The sequence below is a fragment of the Mesoplodon bidens genome (genome assembly GCF_964165515.1).
Source record: "Mesoplodon bidens genome assembly, chromosome: 10".
In the NCBI taxonomy this organism is placed as follows: Eukaryota; Metazoa; Chordata; class Mammalia; order Artiodactyla; family Ziphiidae; genus Mesoplodon; species Mesoplodon bidens.
The window spans coordinates 65,993,084-66,007,427 of NC_138172.1; the positions used below are offsets into that span (position 1 = coordinate 65,993,084).

The following is a 14,344-nucleotide window of genomic DNA, read 5'->3' on the forward strand; positions in this document are numbered from 1 at the left end:
TTTTCAGTTAGACTCTGAGAGAGTTACTTAGCCTCTCTAAACCTCAATTTCTTTATCTGCTAAATGGGCATACTTCATAAAGTTGTGAAAATTAATCAAGATAAAATATACAAAGGGTATAGTATGTATCCGACACAGAATAAAAACTCAGATTTTATTATTTTTTTTAAAATTTTTATTGGAGTATAGTTGATTTACAATGTTGTGTTAGTTTCAGGTGTACAGTGTACATTGTGGTGGTTTTTTTTACAAATTTATTTATTTATTTTTGGCTGAGTTGGGTCTTTGTTGCTGCACGTGGGCTTTCTCTATTTGCGGCGAGTGGGGGCTACTCTTCATTGCAGTGTGCAGGCTTCTCATTGTGGTGGCTTCTCTTGTTGTGGAGCACAGGCTCTAGACACACGGGCTTCAGTAGTTGTGGCACAGAGACTTAGTTGCTCTGCGGCGGCATGTGGGATCTTCCCGGACCAGGGCTCGAACCCATGTCCCCTGCATTGGCAGGCGGATTCTTAACCACTGTGCCACCAGGGAAGCCCCAGATTTTATTGTTAACAATAAAATATTTTTGAAGATTACAGTGAGGTCCTATTATTTGATTAGCAGTAATTGACAAACAAATTCAATAGATACAACTCAGTTCCTACCGGTAAATCATATACATAACAAGACAAATACAAATAACTAGAGCAAAGTTCTAAGACATTCCAGTCCATTTGGGTTTTTTTTTTTTTTTTTTTTTTTGCGGTACACGGGCCTCTCACCGTTGTGGCCTCTCCCGTTGTGGAGCACAGGCTCCGGATGCGCAGGCTCAGTGGCCGTGGCTCACAGGCCCAGCCGCTCCGCGGCATGTGGGATCTTCCCGGACCGGGGCACGAACCCGTGTCCCCTGCATCGGCAGGTGGACTCCCAAACACTGCGCCACCAGGGAAGCCCTCCATTTGGGTTTATAGAGCCTTCATGGTATCCAATAAATGTTTGTTGAGTGAATGAAAGAAAGCATGCATTCTTATTTATTTTCCTATTTAGAGGGACTGGCCCAAAAGCTATGTAAGAGGAAGACCTAAGACTTATACCCAGGTCCCAAAACTTAAAGTGAAATGGTCTTCCTAACTGGACAAGACCATTTGAGCATCAGATCCCAAGAAACACTGGAGATGAGAGAAGGGCGAAACTGACCCAGAGTTGGAGGGTGGTCACAGAAGGCTTCCTGACAGAGATGGAATTAACATTGGATATGTAGGGGAGGGAAGATAATTTTTCCTCTACCCCTCTGAATTCTTAGCTGAGACCCCTGCAATAAAAGATTAACAAGAGGAAAGCAAATAGAAGTGCATTGACTTGTATACCTCATATATACCTGGAAGGAGATACCCCGGGAAAAATGAGTAACTTCCTGATGTAGCTTAGAATTCAGGATTAAATACCATCTTAATAGGGAAGGGGGAGGGGTTATGTAGGCCTCTTAGGGGAGAGTAAATGATTTTTAAGGAAGCAAATGGGCCCTTAGGAGAATAGATGGGAGATATGACAGTTTGTGACAGAGTTTGGTGCGATGTGGACTTCTAGTCTCTTCTTTGAGGATAAACAGTCTTCTCTGGTTGATGAAACTCCTGGGGAGGGGAATCTATGACAATCCATCCTGAGGAGGATCTGTCTTTAGGCAGATAAGGGGGATTCCGAGAAAGCCTCTCCCTGCATTTGCTGTTTTTCAAGTGCCTACAGCTCAAAATATACCAAAGGGTCATATTTTGAGGTGGCATATTCTGCTGCCCTTCTGATGTTAAAGGATGAAGAAGCAGGTTGAAACAAAGAAAAGAGGTGGGTGGGGAGCAGATCCTGTTAAATGTGGATTGGAGGACAGGGAAGAAGTGGGAGGAGCTCTGAAGACAACAGCGTGATACTTGGACCATCTGGTAGGAGTCAGAGAAAAGCTGGAAAGGTCTCAAATGCCTATTTGTTCCCTCCTCTGAGAAGCCTCCCTGGATCACCCCCAGACCTGGCTTGCTGCATCTCCTCTGGGACCCCATGGCCCCTGCGCTGCCCTGACACTTCTCACCTGAGTCATCACCACTGCTTGGCGCTTCCTCCTTTGAAGTGGAAGCTCCCTAAGGATAGAGAGACATTGGCTTCCCAGTGCCTCCACCAGGGACCCGCAAAGAGGAGGTGAATGTAATGAATAGAACGGATCTAGTGGATCTGAAGTGGGGACGTGACATGATTAAGACAATGTTTCGTGAAGTGAGTTTGGCGGTGGTGGGGTTCTGGGAGGATTTGAGCTGGGCAGGACCCAAGGAAGGGCCATTACCCAAACCTAGAACATTGAGGATACACCCCAGGACCTTGGCAGTGGGAATGGGAAGGCAGAGATGGGGAGATGAGGAGCGGAGAGGCTTCAGAAGTGGTGCTGACTCAGGGCAGCCGTGGGCAGAGGGAGGCACTGTGGCACGAAGCGTGCACCGGGGAGGGGGGGCCCTGGGCTCAAGGAAGGGGTGTTTCCCATAGACAAAACCCGTCTGGGTCTCTCCCTGTCAGGCACACATTCGAGACAAATCTCACAGCATCATGTAGCATGGAAATAGACTTTGTGATATTGTGATTTATAATAAGAAATACATATTTGGTTTTTGTCCCTGTTCCCCACACAGAGCTCCTAAAATCCTTGGAATTTCCTAAGAGATAGAGCGATATATAAAGGTGCATTTTTTTAAAGGTGCTTTTGTTATTCATAACAAGGCCCTTTCAGCCACACCTGAGTTTATGTTAATGAGCTGACTTTTGGAAAGCCCCTAAGGATGGGGGCTGGTTGCCAGGGGAAACAACCTTGATTAGAGAGTTGGAACTTTTGGCCCCATTCTCCCACCTCTGGAGAAGGGGAGAGGGGCTGGAGGTTGAATCAGTAACCAGTGGTCAATGATTTAATCAACCATGCCTGTGTAATGAAGCTTCCATAAGAATCTCTGAACCATGGGGTTTGGGAGAGCATCCTGGTTGGTGAACACCTGCCAGCTATGCCTCCACCTGCCAGGAGGGTGGCACACCCAGAACTCCATAGGGACAGAAGCTCTTGTGTTCCGGACTCTTCCAGACCTGGCCCTATCTCTTCATCATCTGGTTGTTCATTTGTATCTTTTTCTTTTTAAATATTTATTTATTTATTTGGCTGTGCTGGGTCTTAGCTGCAGCATGCAGGATCTTTGTTGCTACGTGAGGGATCCTTAGTGGCGGCATGCGGGCTCCTACTTGCAGCATGCGTGATCTAGTTCCCTGACCAGGGATCGAACCTGGGTCCCCTGCATTGGGAGCGCTGAGTCTTAACCACTGGACCACCAGGGAAGTCTCCATCTGTATCTTTTAATATCTTTTGTAATAAACTGGCAATCTAGTAAGTAAACTGTTTTCTGAGCCGGTCTAGCAAATTGATCGAACAAGAGGAAGGAGTTGTTGGAACTTCTATAGCCGGTCTGTCAGAAGCATCTGGACTTGCGATTGGCATTTGAGGTGGGGGCGGGGGTAGTCTTCAGGGACTGAGCCCTTAACTCGGGGGATCTGATGCTATCTCCAGGTAGACAAGTGCCAGATTTGAGTTAAATTGTAGGACACCCAGCTTTGCTGGGGAAAGAGAAAACAAGGAGGTCAGTAAGGGAAGCAGCCGCAGCCCTCTGACCTTCATCTCATTCTGTGGAGGGGCGCCAGGCCAGGGGTAGCTGGGCCTGCTTTACAGTGTGCATTGCAGCGAAGGGCCTTCTTGCCATCACTCTGCCTTTGTATGGAGCTAGCATGGGAAAGCAGCCTCGTCAATGAAGGAACACCAGGCTGCTTGGCACCATTCAGTCTGGATTCGGGGGGCCAGCCCATTACAGGAGTTGTCTGAGGATGCCAGTAACTGGACACCTCTGGCCTATGGATGTTACTATGTCCCCAGCTGGCCAAGGAGGGGGGCACAGAATATTTGGAAGAGCCCCCAGTCCAGTGGTCAGCTGAGCTTGGGTGTGGCTCTTCTCACTGGGAGAAGGAAGGAGGGCTACTCCTATCCAGCCCATTGTTCAGGCCAGCCAAGGTCATGTAAAAACAATCTCGTCCATTACACTACACATCACAACTGAGTAGGGACTCCCCCACCTCCTCACCAGGGTAGCATTTGGCTTTTAGCCTGCACTGAGCCCTTCTCACACTCAGCCTGCTAGTAGGCTGGCAATCAGGTTCCTGGAAATCTCATTCTATTTTAGCAGACATGGGAACCCACATCCCTAAGCCCAGCCCAGTGCCTCCTATGCACTCTGATTCACAACATCCACAGTGCAGAGATGCTGGACATGCCAAAATTACCCTGGTGTGGTTGGTCCTCCTGAGAATGAAGCAAGAAACTGTTCTCACTCTCGAGGAAGCCTAACCATCTGCTGGAAATGAATTGGAGAAATTGCTCTAAGAAGGGTCAAAGGTCAGCTAAGAGAGGGTTCAAGTCAAAGCATGAGAAGGCTGGTGAGCCCAGTTTGCATGCAGCCAATCATCACAAAAGCCTGTGCCGTGAACTTTGCAAAGCAGGTTCACTGCATGATGTGATGGAACAGAAAACTTTGAAGAGCTGTGTTCTTAGCTAAACCTTGAAAAACTTGAGGCATTGGGCACCAGGAATGATTCCCAGATTGCAAAGGAAGAGTTGGTTAAGTGGAGCTGAGAGGTATACTCATATCCATGCTTATTTCATCAGTGGATGCATGCTCACAGGTATCCATTTGGTGCCTGCCTGCATCCGTTGCCAAATCCCATACTCCAGGTGGAGGGAGATTCTGTGGCTTTCGTCTCTTAAGCTATTGACTTTTCTCAGAAAGTCCAGTTTCTGCCCATGTTATTCCATCACTTGATTTTGGTCTTGTGAGGTTGCCCCTCTTTTGATTCATTCATACAATTTGTCAGGGATCTGCTTCCAGTCATGTGCTCGATAGGGCAGACCACTGCTTTTTGTTCTTGTTAACTGGTGGGCTGAATCCCTCCTCTTCCCCCATCTTTTATATCCCAGTAGTCTGGTGTTCACCTTTTTATGGTGTTTGGCAATTGGCAACCATGTCCCATAAACTGGGTTTTTCTGATTTTCTGGTCCTTACATTTAGATACCTCTGGCAATCTCTTGTAACTCCCTTCTCTCTCTGTCTCTGTCTCGCTCACACACACACACACACACACACCTGTTCTGCTTAGATTGAACTAAATCGGATTTTACAAGTGTCTTTGATCTGGGCCTTTACATCCTTGGTGTGTACAACTGGAGCAGGATATGGTTGTTTTATTTATTTTAATTAACTAACGAATTAATTTTAATTAATTTTAATGCTATTCAGATGGTTAGGTCCTAAAAACTTGTTCGAACAATCTACTGAGTGGTTTGGGCAAAGGAAGGATTTTCTCATTTGGATGGACACCCAGTGGCCTAAAATAAACTTTCTTCAGAGGCTGTAAAACAGCAAACACATGAAGGTACGCTGCGGGGTGGGGGCGAGGAGGCACCGGGTTCGAGGCAGGGCAGGTGCCAGTTTATACTGATGCTGCACAACTGAGCTTGACACCTGAACGTGTGCTCCTTCCCCTGGCTGCATTGCCCCAGCTCCATGGCACTACGGACTGAGGAATCTAGACCTCTTTGCAGAAGACGAAGGTGCAATTTCAGAAGAACTACAAATCTTGAAAAGAATTTGATTTAACTTCCTTAATACCTGCAGAGCCCATCTGCTCCCTGCCTTATTCTGTCCCTCCCAAGTTCTCACGCCTCACAGCTCCGGGATGTATTTAGATTTCTGTTTTGGCAAATTCATCCTGACAGAATAGAGGGTACAGTGGAAGGCTAGACAGAGGCCAAAACCTTATGGGGCTCCCCACGCCTTTCAGGATAGCGTTCTAACGCCTTTCTTACAGGGGCAGAGGGCACACAGCTGCCACCAGGGCCCACTTTTCTTCCAGCCTCCCGCGGGGAGGGGGTGGGAGGTGCGCACCGAGGCCCTGCCCACGAGAGGGCACGCTTGCGTGCTCGATGCAGAAGCGGCCATCTTTGACCCGGGCGCCGGCTCACCGCCCCCCACCCCCCCACCCCGGCGTTCTCAGAGGGGTTGCGCGGTTCCCGCCCGTAGGGCGTGTAGGCTACTTCCACCACCTCACTCTTTGGCAGACCTGTGCTCAAGACCAACGGCCCCAGCCCCCACCCTTCCGGCCTCCATGTAAAACCTCGAGCCAGTATCCTGGTGGCAAGTGCCAGCTCCCCAACCTTTCTACCTGGTAACTCTGGACAGGTACCTCAGTTTCCTTATCTGTAAAGTGGGAGTTTAGGGCCTCCCCTATTCCCGCTCACCAGCTATAATACCTACTGATTGGGCATGTATGATAAATTCTCAGCATAAAGCCCGGCACAGAGTGTGTGCCATAAATGTCGTCTCCGAGCTTTTCCTGCAGGAAATTGCAAGGGGCCTTGTATTCACCACCCTTTCAGCCACCACTGCTGCAGGGGCCCCCTCCCTATGACTGCAGTCAGTACGTGGGCTCTTTGAAGACCAAGTCGGAGGGCCCAGGAGATTGGCAAGATGCCCTCGGGGGAAAGAGAAGCCTGAATCTTTTAGGACTTGCATGTGACCACTTTGGAAGGGTGTCAGAAAACAGACCAGGGTGCCCAGGACTGGAAAGACTTTGTAGATTTTGGAACATTTAAACGCCCCCGTGCTTGTTATTTTTATCACCCCTGGCTGTGTCCCCATAGGGACTCCCATGCAGCACAAAACTCCTAGAATGAAAAGCCCTGTGTGTGTGCTAGCTGTGGGGGACATCGGGAAGAGGGAGCCGGAACACTGTGTCCCAGGTGGAGCCAAACGTGGGTGGTGGCCCTGGAAACGGAGAGGGATTCAGGCCAGGCCTGTGGGGGTCCCCAGGCAGGTGCAGCTGCCCCACCAGCTCTGCAGCCAGAGCCTAGCAGTTTGGAGACCCCTGACTCTCTGTGGGGATGGGAAACTTGCCTGGAACCCAAAGAAATGAGGGTAGTTCCTGGAGAAGGGGCTGGAGAAGAGTGGGGAGGGGCCAAGGGCTTCTAGGAGGCTGGAGAAACACACCCAGCCCTCCACAGGATTCAGGAGGCCCGAGATGAGACCTGTCAGTAAAAACCAGGTGAAAGCCAGGCATGCCCAGGTTCCCCGTCCAGCCTGACGGAGAGAAGGGTAGCAGAGGAGACAAAAATGATCAAGTGGGAGTGGAGGGATTGCAGTTTATTTTCAGACACACTCAGAGGGTGGGAGGTGGCCAGCTGGCTCCATCTGCACCCCCTCCCTGCATTTGGCTTCATCAAGAACTCCTCTCCCCTGACCTCCAAACCCCTAGGCTGTACAAGATAGACGAAGCACTCCTACCCCACCCATCAGGAGAGGCTTGGGCAGGTGTGGAGTGAGGAGTGTAGAGACTGGGGATAGAGTTCAAATATTCACAGTTCCCCTATCCGTAACCCCAGACCACACTGTGCCCAGGCCACGAGGGCGGCTCTCAACCCTGGGATTCCTAGTGGTGGTAATAGCCCTTCTCTCACTCAGAAACTTCAAGTTGAGCTCCCTACCCCCTTTCCCTGACCATAACAAAACTGCAGTCCTAAACCCTGTAGTCTGGGTGAGGAGGGGGCCTCAGCACTGCACTCACCCAAGCCCCCTGCCTGCCTTCCCTGGAGTGATGGGGGTGGGGCGAGCTTCACTTTTAGTGAGCAGGGGTGGGGGGTGGGCGTGGGAGCAAGTGGTAATAGGTGAGGGGAAGGGAGAGAATGAGGGCCTCAGGAGGCAGGCTTGGAAGGTGCTGATGATCTGCACCCCTACTCCACCCCCACTGCACCCCCCAGAATCCCTGAGAGTCCAGCTGCAAAGGCAATATGGGGCAGTGGGATCGGGGCAGAGAGGAGAGCTGAGCCATACCTCGTCCCCACCCCCCACTGGTCCTGTTCCTGGGGGATGTGATGTTTAGGAAGGGCCAGGACTGAGCTCCAGGCCCAGCATTTAAGCTCTGACCTTCCAGAACAGCTGAATCCTGGGAAAGGGTAGGGCTATTAACCCCCACACCCCAGACGTCCTGGTTTTGGGTAGAGTGGTGGGAATCGGAGGGGGGGAGTGTCCCCCCAAGGATATTATAAAAAGCTAAAACCGTTAACAACTCCTTGGGGAGAAGCGGCTCCTAGCCTCTTGCTTCCCCAACTTATCATCTCCCCAACACCCAGCAGACAGGGCCGAGGGGGTCCCAGAGAGCTAAGGGAGGGGGCCACAGCCCCTCTCTGAGAGGGGGCCCTTTAGCACCATGCAATGTTGGGGCACCTGTGCAGTCTGATGGACCCCTGGGCAGGGGCCCTCCAAACCTGGAGTGCCCACTTGCTAAAGCTTCTGTGCTCTTAAGGAGGGGACCCCTGCAGGGGAGGAGGTGAAGGGAGAAGACTGGGCCAAAGTCCACGCAGGGGTCTCAGGACCCCAAAGGACCCCTCCAGGAGTCATGACTTGAAAAATCTTCGTACCACAAACTGGCCCAACAAAACCGCAGACAGAACTATCAGCACATTCCAGATGGGGCCGTTTCCCAAGTCCAGGGCTGCCACCTGCCAGGAGAGACAGAGTGGTCATAGGGGGGCTGGCGGCATATTCAGCTCCTGGGGACTGGGGTGGGGCTGGGAGAGGGGCGGCCCTAGCAGCAGGGAGGAGGTGGTCAATGCTTGAGCACTCACCCAGCCACCCCTCTGTGCGATCCACCGGGCAATGCAGTGATTCAACATGAAGTCGGCCACGAAGCGGGTCACCTGGCCCAGGAAGCCAGTCAGGCCGCGCTGGTAGACGTGGAGGGCCAGGCGGTAGCCAAAGCCCAGCAGAGCCACCACTCGGCCCCAGTTGATGCCGCTCTCAAACAGGCTGCGGGGCGAGGAGATACAGTCAGTGGAGACCTCTAGAGGGCCCTTCATCTGTTTGCCTCTCCCACCCCCTTGGAGACCCCTACCCCTCTCCCAGCTGGAAAGCAAAATGGCTTAGCTGTGAATGGAGGTGGTAGAGGCTGCCCCAGCCTGGCCTCGATTTGGTAAGAGCCCGTGTCTCTGTGAAAGGAGAAAGCTCAGAGGGCAGATGAATGGGATGCTGCTGCTGGGGCTGTGGCCCCAGGGCTGGGGGAGCAAAGGGATACAGAGAGCGTGGAGGGCAGAGCGAGCAGACGGAGGCAGCGGGGAGATTACCTGTGGGCATTGCTGCTGGCCTGGCAGCCCGAGGGACAGCAGAGAGAAAAGGACAGAAGAGGAGGTTAGGACAGTCCAGTCCTGGAATCACAGCTGAGTGGGCGGTGGCCTCTCAGGATGTTTCAGCTCCAAGCACTAATTCTGAATCTATCGGCTGCCTTCATCCTCAGCCTTGAACCTACCCTGAGACGGACCTCTTTAACCCAGATGGTGACAACAGCTAACACCTTTTTTTTTTTTTTTTTTGCGGTACGCAGGTCTCTCACTGTTGTGGCCTCTCCCGTTGCGGAGCACAGGCTCCGGACGCGCAGGCTCAGTGGCCATGGCTCATGGGCCCAGCCGCTCCGCAGCATGTGGGATCTTCCTGGACCGGGGCACGAACCCGTGTCCCCTGCATCAGCAGGCGGACTCTCAACCACTGCACCACCAGGGAAGCCCCAGCTAACACCTTTAAGTGCAGACACTGTTCTAAGCATATTTCCCCTATTTTACGGACCAGGAAACTGAAGGCTAGGAAGTTTCACAAAGCTGGTAAATGGCAAAGCTGAGATTTGCCCAGGCTGCTGGTTTCTTTAACTACTGCCTGTCTGACACCAGATTATAGCATCTGGAAGCCATTTCCAGGACCTGATGGGCTGAAGCCAGGGCCAGCAACCATCTCTGATGTGAAATGTGGTTCCAAATCAGAAGGACAGCCATGTCCCAGCTGGGCTGGGGAGCTCTGGGGACACCCCCACCGTGAGCCCCTCTATAGCCCTGATCTAACAGGTCAAGTCCTCGGGGCCAGAGTTCACAAGGGCTGTGCGCTTATGCAAAGATGAAGATTCTGGGCCCAGAAAGAGAAAGACAGGGGCCCAAGGCCCCGCGTGAGTTAACAGCAGACACGGGGACGGCAAACACGTCTTCTGGCGCCGACAGAGAAGTGTGTCTCCCATCCCATGGGCAGGGCCCGGCATGGTGGTGACAGCACAGCGGAGAGGCAGTGGCCAGAGCTACCTTGAGGCGATCTTGGTGAAATACTCATAGGCGTTCTCTGCTGTTGGCTGCAGGTGCTGCAACATGGCCTGGAACTCGGAGTCGTAGCGCCGGTTGATGTCATCCCCGATGATGGCCAGCTGGCGACCCACCTGCCCCATGGTGCTCGAGGAACGGTAGGCAGCAGGTGAGCTGGGGCCTGGGCTTATGGCGAAGGGCTCCTGCCCAAGATGCCCCGGCCTTGGGCCCCCCTCCTTGGCGGTCCCGACCGTGTTCTCAGACACGAGGGCTGCGCCCAGAGACAAGGGGCAGGCATGTGCTGAAAAGGGTGCCAGGTCCCGGATGGGGGTGGGAGCCCGCATGAAAAAGGAGCAGCAGTGGGAAAAAACCCCCGGGCCTGTCTAGCTCCCAGGACCTGCATGGTGACCCCACGTGAGCCTCCATATCCCTGAACATGTCCCCGTGGGTCCAGGGGGCTGCTGCTCACCTGCTAGGTTCTAGGGGCAAGGTGACCATTTCTGGGTCAGTGGGCGCGGCCGCCCCCTCAGCCTCCTGCTCCTGCTGATGGCGGTAAAAGACATAGCTGCGGAAAACCTCCTCCGTGTCCCGGGCTACCTGCTCCTCTGAAGATCAAAGCCAGGAGTCAGTGCTCTGGGGATGGTTCACTCTGCCTGTGGACAGAGGTGTCCCTCCTCTAGCCCTTAGTTACCACCTAGGGCTGACACTGAGCAGAGGATTCTTGTCACAGCTGCCTTGTGGAGTAGGTGACCCCCAGTTTACAGATGGAGAAACTGAGGTGCAGTGTTTACGTAACTTGCTCAAGGGCGTACAGCTGGAGAGAGCGGTGCAGCCAGGATAGAATCCCAGGCATTTGGGTCCCCGACTTTATTTTAGTTTGTCCAAGGCACCGAGCCCGTGTGGCTTAGGGAACGTGGGAGACAGAATTTGAAATTGTAGCCCAGAAAAGTCACATCGGGAAATAGTGACAGACCTGGGACTGAACCCAGACCTGGGAACAGCCTGTGATGGGCCGCGAGCTGCAGGCGTCCCTGACGTTCCCCTTGGAAGAGGGAAGAGGGACGAGGGACAGCCATTTTACTTCCTCCCCAAAGTCGTTAACAATCCCTCTCCCTGTTGAGCGGACCTGACTTGGTGATAGGTGGATTTACTTCCTTATTTCTCCCATGGCAGGGATAGGACAGCCACGCCCCACTCTTCTTTCCTCCTCCTCGCAGATGGCAGGGTGCCCACCTCATGCTCACTGCCCCGCCTCCCCCAGCCTCTGCACCCCCCACCCCTGCCAAGACTCCCCCCACTGCTGCCCCCGTGCCTGCACTGGGTAGGGAGATGCTTTTCTCCTTTACCCAAGGTGAGGAAACTGAGGCGGGAGAGCCTGCCTTTAAATCTTGCCCAGCTTGTCCACATCTGCTCTCTCCATCCTCACAGATGGCCCTGGGGGTTATGGGAGGGGTGAGGGGGCAGAAAGACAGTTACCCGAAGTGGAGGAGGGGTCAGGTTCTTCGCACCCCTGCCTGGGAGGACCTGGGCCTTGTCCGGATGCCATTTCTCAGGTCCTGGCAGGAAGGGCAGTGTTAGCCTGTGGGGGTGGGTAGGAAAGCAGAGATGGGGACCAGAGGTTCCAACAGCACACGGAGGGAGGGGACCCCCACTCCTGAAAGACCACACCGTCCTAAGAACTTACTGAGTATTTCGCTGGCAGTTCTTCAAGGAGACTGGGGGTGAGAAAGGCCGGGCAGCCAAGATTCCCACCCAGGGGTCAGCCACGGCCCGGGGAGGGGTGGCCGCAACAGTGCCCGAGTGGATCTCTAGTTGCACTGGGAGGCGAGTTTCAGAAGCTGGGGTTCCTTCCGCTGCTCCCGGGGCCTCCTGCACCCTACCCAGCACACGCTTACTGCAAACTTGCCACCTTCCAGCCAATGACCCACGAAGCCCGTCCCCAAAGGTCCCACTTCCCCTTGGCTAGTCAGAACACACCTGTTTTCCAACTCAGGCCCGTTAGCCGCAAGCACTTCCTGAGTGCCTATGGTATACTTCTACCATGTATGTGCAAGTACTCCCCAGAGAGTGTGGGACATGGAAAGAACACATTAACCTGGCAGGGTAAGCAATGTCATACCCATTTTACAGGTGGGAAAAGGGAGGCACAAAGAAGTTAGTGCCCAAGGCCACAGAGCTAGTCAAGGAGTCAGGGTGGTTATTTGAATTTACACAGTCTTCCACTCAGCACTCATTTCAGATTTATTTTTCAGCTTGTGGACCTTAGAGGGTGTCCTTTCCGGGGAAACTTCCCTTGTTTTGCGTCCCGCCTGTGATCTTCACATTTCTGCCTAGCAGGTGGTTGAGGAAATCACGTGTACCCCTTGCTCTCCTGTCTCCAGCCCCTATTTTCCACCTTTGCCCAGTCCTGGCCACAACCCCAGTATGCTCTGTAAACCTCCACAGAGGGAGTATTTCCTGGACATAAGCTATTTCACTTTCAATTTGCACCCCCTTCACTTCCCCCCACCCCAAAGCTGCCTCCATCACCCAGGAGGGAAGCCCCCCTCCTCCTCTCCCTAGGGAGGTCCCAGCCCTGCTCTGGGCCAAACACAGCTGCCCCCTCCTCCCTGGGAGGGCCTGTGTACCCTTCCCCCACCTTCCCTCTCAGGCCTGGGGCTATTTTCGAAAGTGCCTGAGGAGAAGGGTGGGGAAAGTCCGGACCACCTGTGCTCTCCACCCCTTCACTGTCTCAGGGCAGGGACAGGGAGAAGACCAACTCTCCCCTCCTCCACCTCTGGGTGCCCGGACTCCTTAAGACAGACCTTTGCCTGGCACACCCCCATCCCAGAAGCTTCTTCCTGAACAAGGTACCTTCCTCTCTCTCTTGGTCTCCGAAACCCAGTGCCCCCAGGACAGCAGGGCTGGAGGATGCTGATTGCATCTCGACTGCCTCTACCGCTACCCCTGGGGCTCAGTGCTGGGGAGAAAGTGGAGCCTCAGAACCGGCCCCAGGGCCAGAGGCCTATGCCGACCCGGGTCTACCTCTGCCCCCATCCAAGTGGCCTGACTTCCTGGTAGGGAGACTCCACTGTGCCCCACCTGTGGGGTTTGCTGGGCCCAGGATGTTTCCCGGGGTGGGGGGAGATGCAGACCTAGTCCTGCTGCAGACCTAGTCTTAGGGCTCCTGGGACAGCAGGAAGTGCTGTGAAAGCTCTCCCCCTGCTCTTGACCTTGGCTCTGACCTCCACTCCCATCCCCCAGACTGCTAAAGAACCTGGTTCTTTAGCACCCGATTCTCTGGCACCAGGGCCGGGCCAAGAGGGAAAGCTGTCTGAGGAGCAGCCAGAGGGAGCCCCGGTCGGATCAGGCCCCGAGAAGGAGTTGGTGGAGCTGCCCAGACAAGCCTCGAGGCCTCCCCCTCCCCACCGGGTTCCCTGCGGGCTCCCTGTCTCACCCTGGGCCTGGGGCTGCCGAGAGTGGGGAGCATGGGCAGGACCCTCCCAGCTTACCTGCCCGGACCCTGGTCCAGGCCCGAGACGGCTCAGCAGGGCAGAGGCTGGAGATCCTGAGGGGCCAGTGGCTGCTCCCAAGGTCAGGTACCCAGGCCTGGCTCCCAGGAAGGGGCGTCAGTGAATTCCTGGTGTCTGGATGCAGCCTCTGCTGGTCCCAGCACGGCCCTAGGGACCCGCGAGGCTGCAGCGATCATAGAGGTGCCGGCGGTTCCCGGCTCCAATCAGCTCCCTCTAGAGGAAGTTGCTCTGTGGCCGCCGGATGTAGATGCCCCAGCCTACAGGGCTCCCGGGCGGAGAGAGCGACTCCCACCTAGGCAGAGTGGCTCCCCCTCCCCTACTGCTTTTCCCACCCTTGATTCCCAGTCCTCATCCTTGATATTTCCCCTGCTTCCATCAATGTCAATAAAAAAGCCAGGATGGCGAGGTTTCTTAAGCGCCACTGTGTACCAGGCACTTTAAAACCTCTTTGGAACAACCCTTGGAAGTAAGTGCAGTGGACCACACCCATCCTAGAGCTGAACAAACTGAGGCTCAGCTGGTTTAAGGAACCTTGCCCAAGGTCACTGAGCTGGGTTTATAATCAGGTCTGTAGGTGCCGTGAGGAATAATAATACTAAATTGAGATTCAACGAGCAATTAAGAC

At 53.9% G+C, this 14,344-nt stretch overlaps 1 protein-coding gene across 1 annotated transcript; it reads right to left on the bottom strand.

Moving 5' to 3' along the window:
• Positions 1-7,221: 7,221 nt before the first annotated feature.
• BAK1 (BCL2 antagonist/killer 1) lies at positions 7,222-13,952 on the bottom strand. Its single transcript, XM_081246106.1, has 6 exons — positions 13,699-13,952; positions 11,684-11,786; positions 10,677-10,812; positions 10,211-10,354; positions 8,720-8,900; positions 7,222-8,593 (listed from the first exon to the last, which is right to left on the bottom strand). The coding sequence occupies exons 2-6, from the start codon at positions 11,751-11,753 to the stop codon at positions 8,489-8,491; spliced, it is 636 nt and encodes a 211-aa protein (XP_081102232.1). The 5' UTR covers positions 11,754-11,786; positions 13,699-13,952; the 3' UTR covers positions 7,222-8,488.
• Between the last annotated feature and the right edge of the window lie 392 nt (positions 13,953-14,344).

What these genes read in the sequence shown, in the direction of transcription:
- BAK1 (XM_081246106.1), bottom strand. Translation starts at nt 11,753, where the DNA reads ATGGCATCCGGACAAGGCCCAGGTCCTCCCAGGCAGGGGTGCGAAGAA. An exon ending in TGACCCCTCCTCCACTTCGG is followed by an intron (nt 10,813 to 11,683) that starts GTAACTGTCTTT and finishes TTTGATCTTCAG; the next exon opens with AGGAGCAGGTAGCCCGGGAC. An exon ending in TTGCCCCTAGAACCTAGCAG is followed by an intron (nt 10,355 to 10,676) that starts GTGAGCAGCAGC and finishes CCGTTCCTCGAG; the next exon opens with CACCATGGGGCAGGTGGGTC.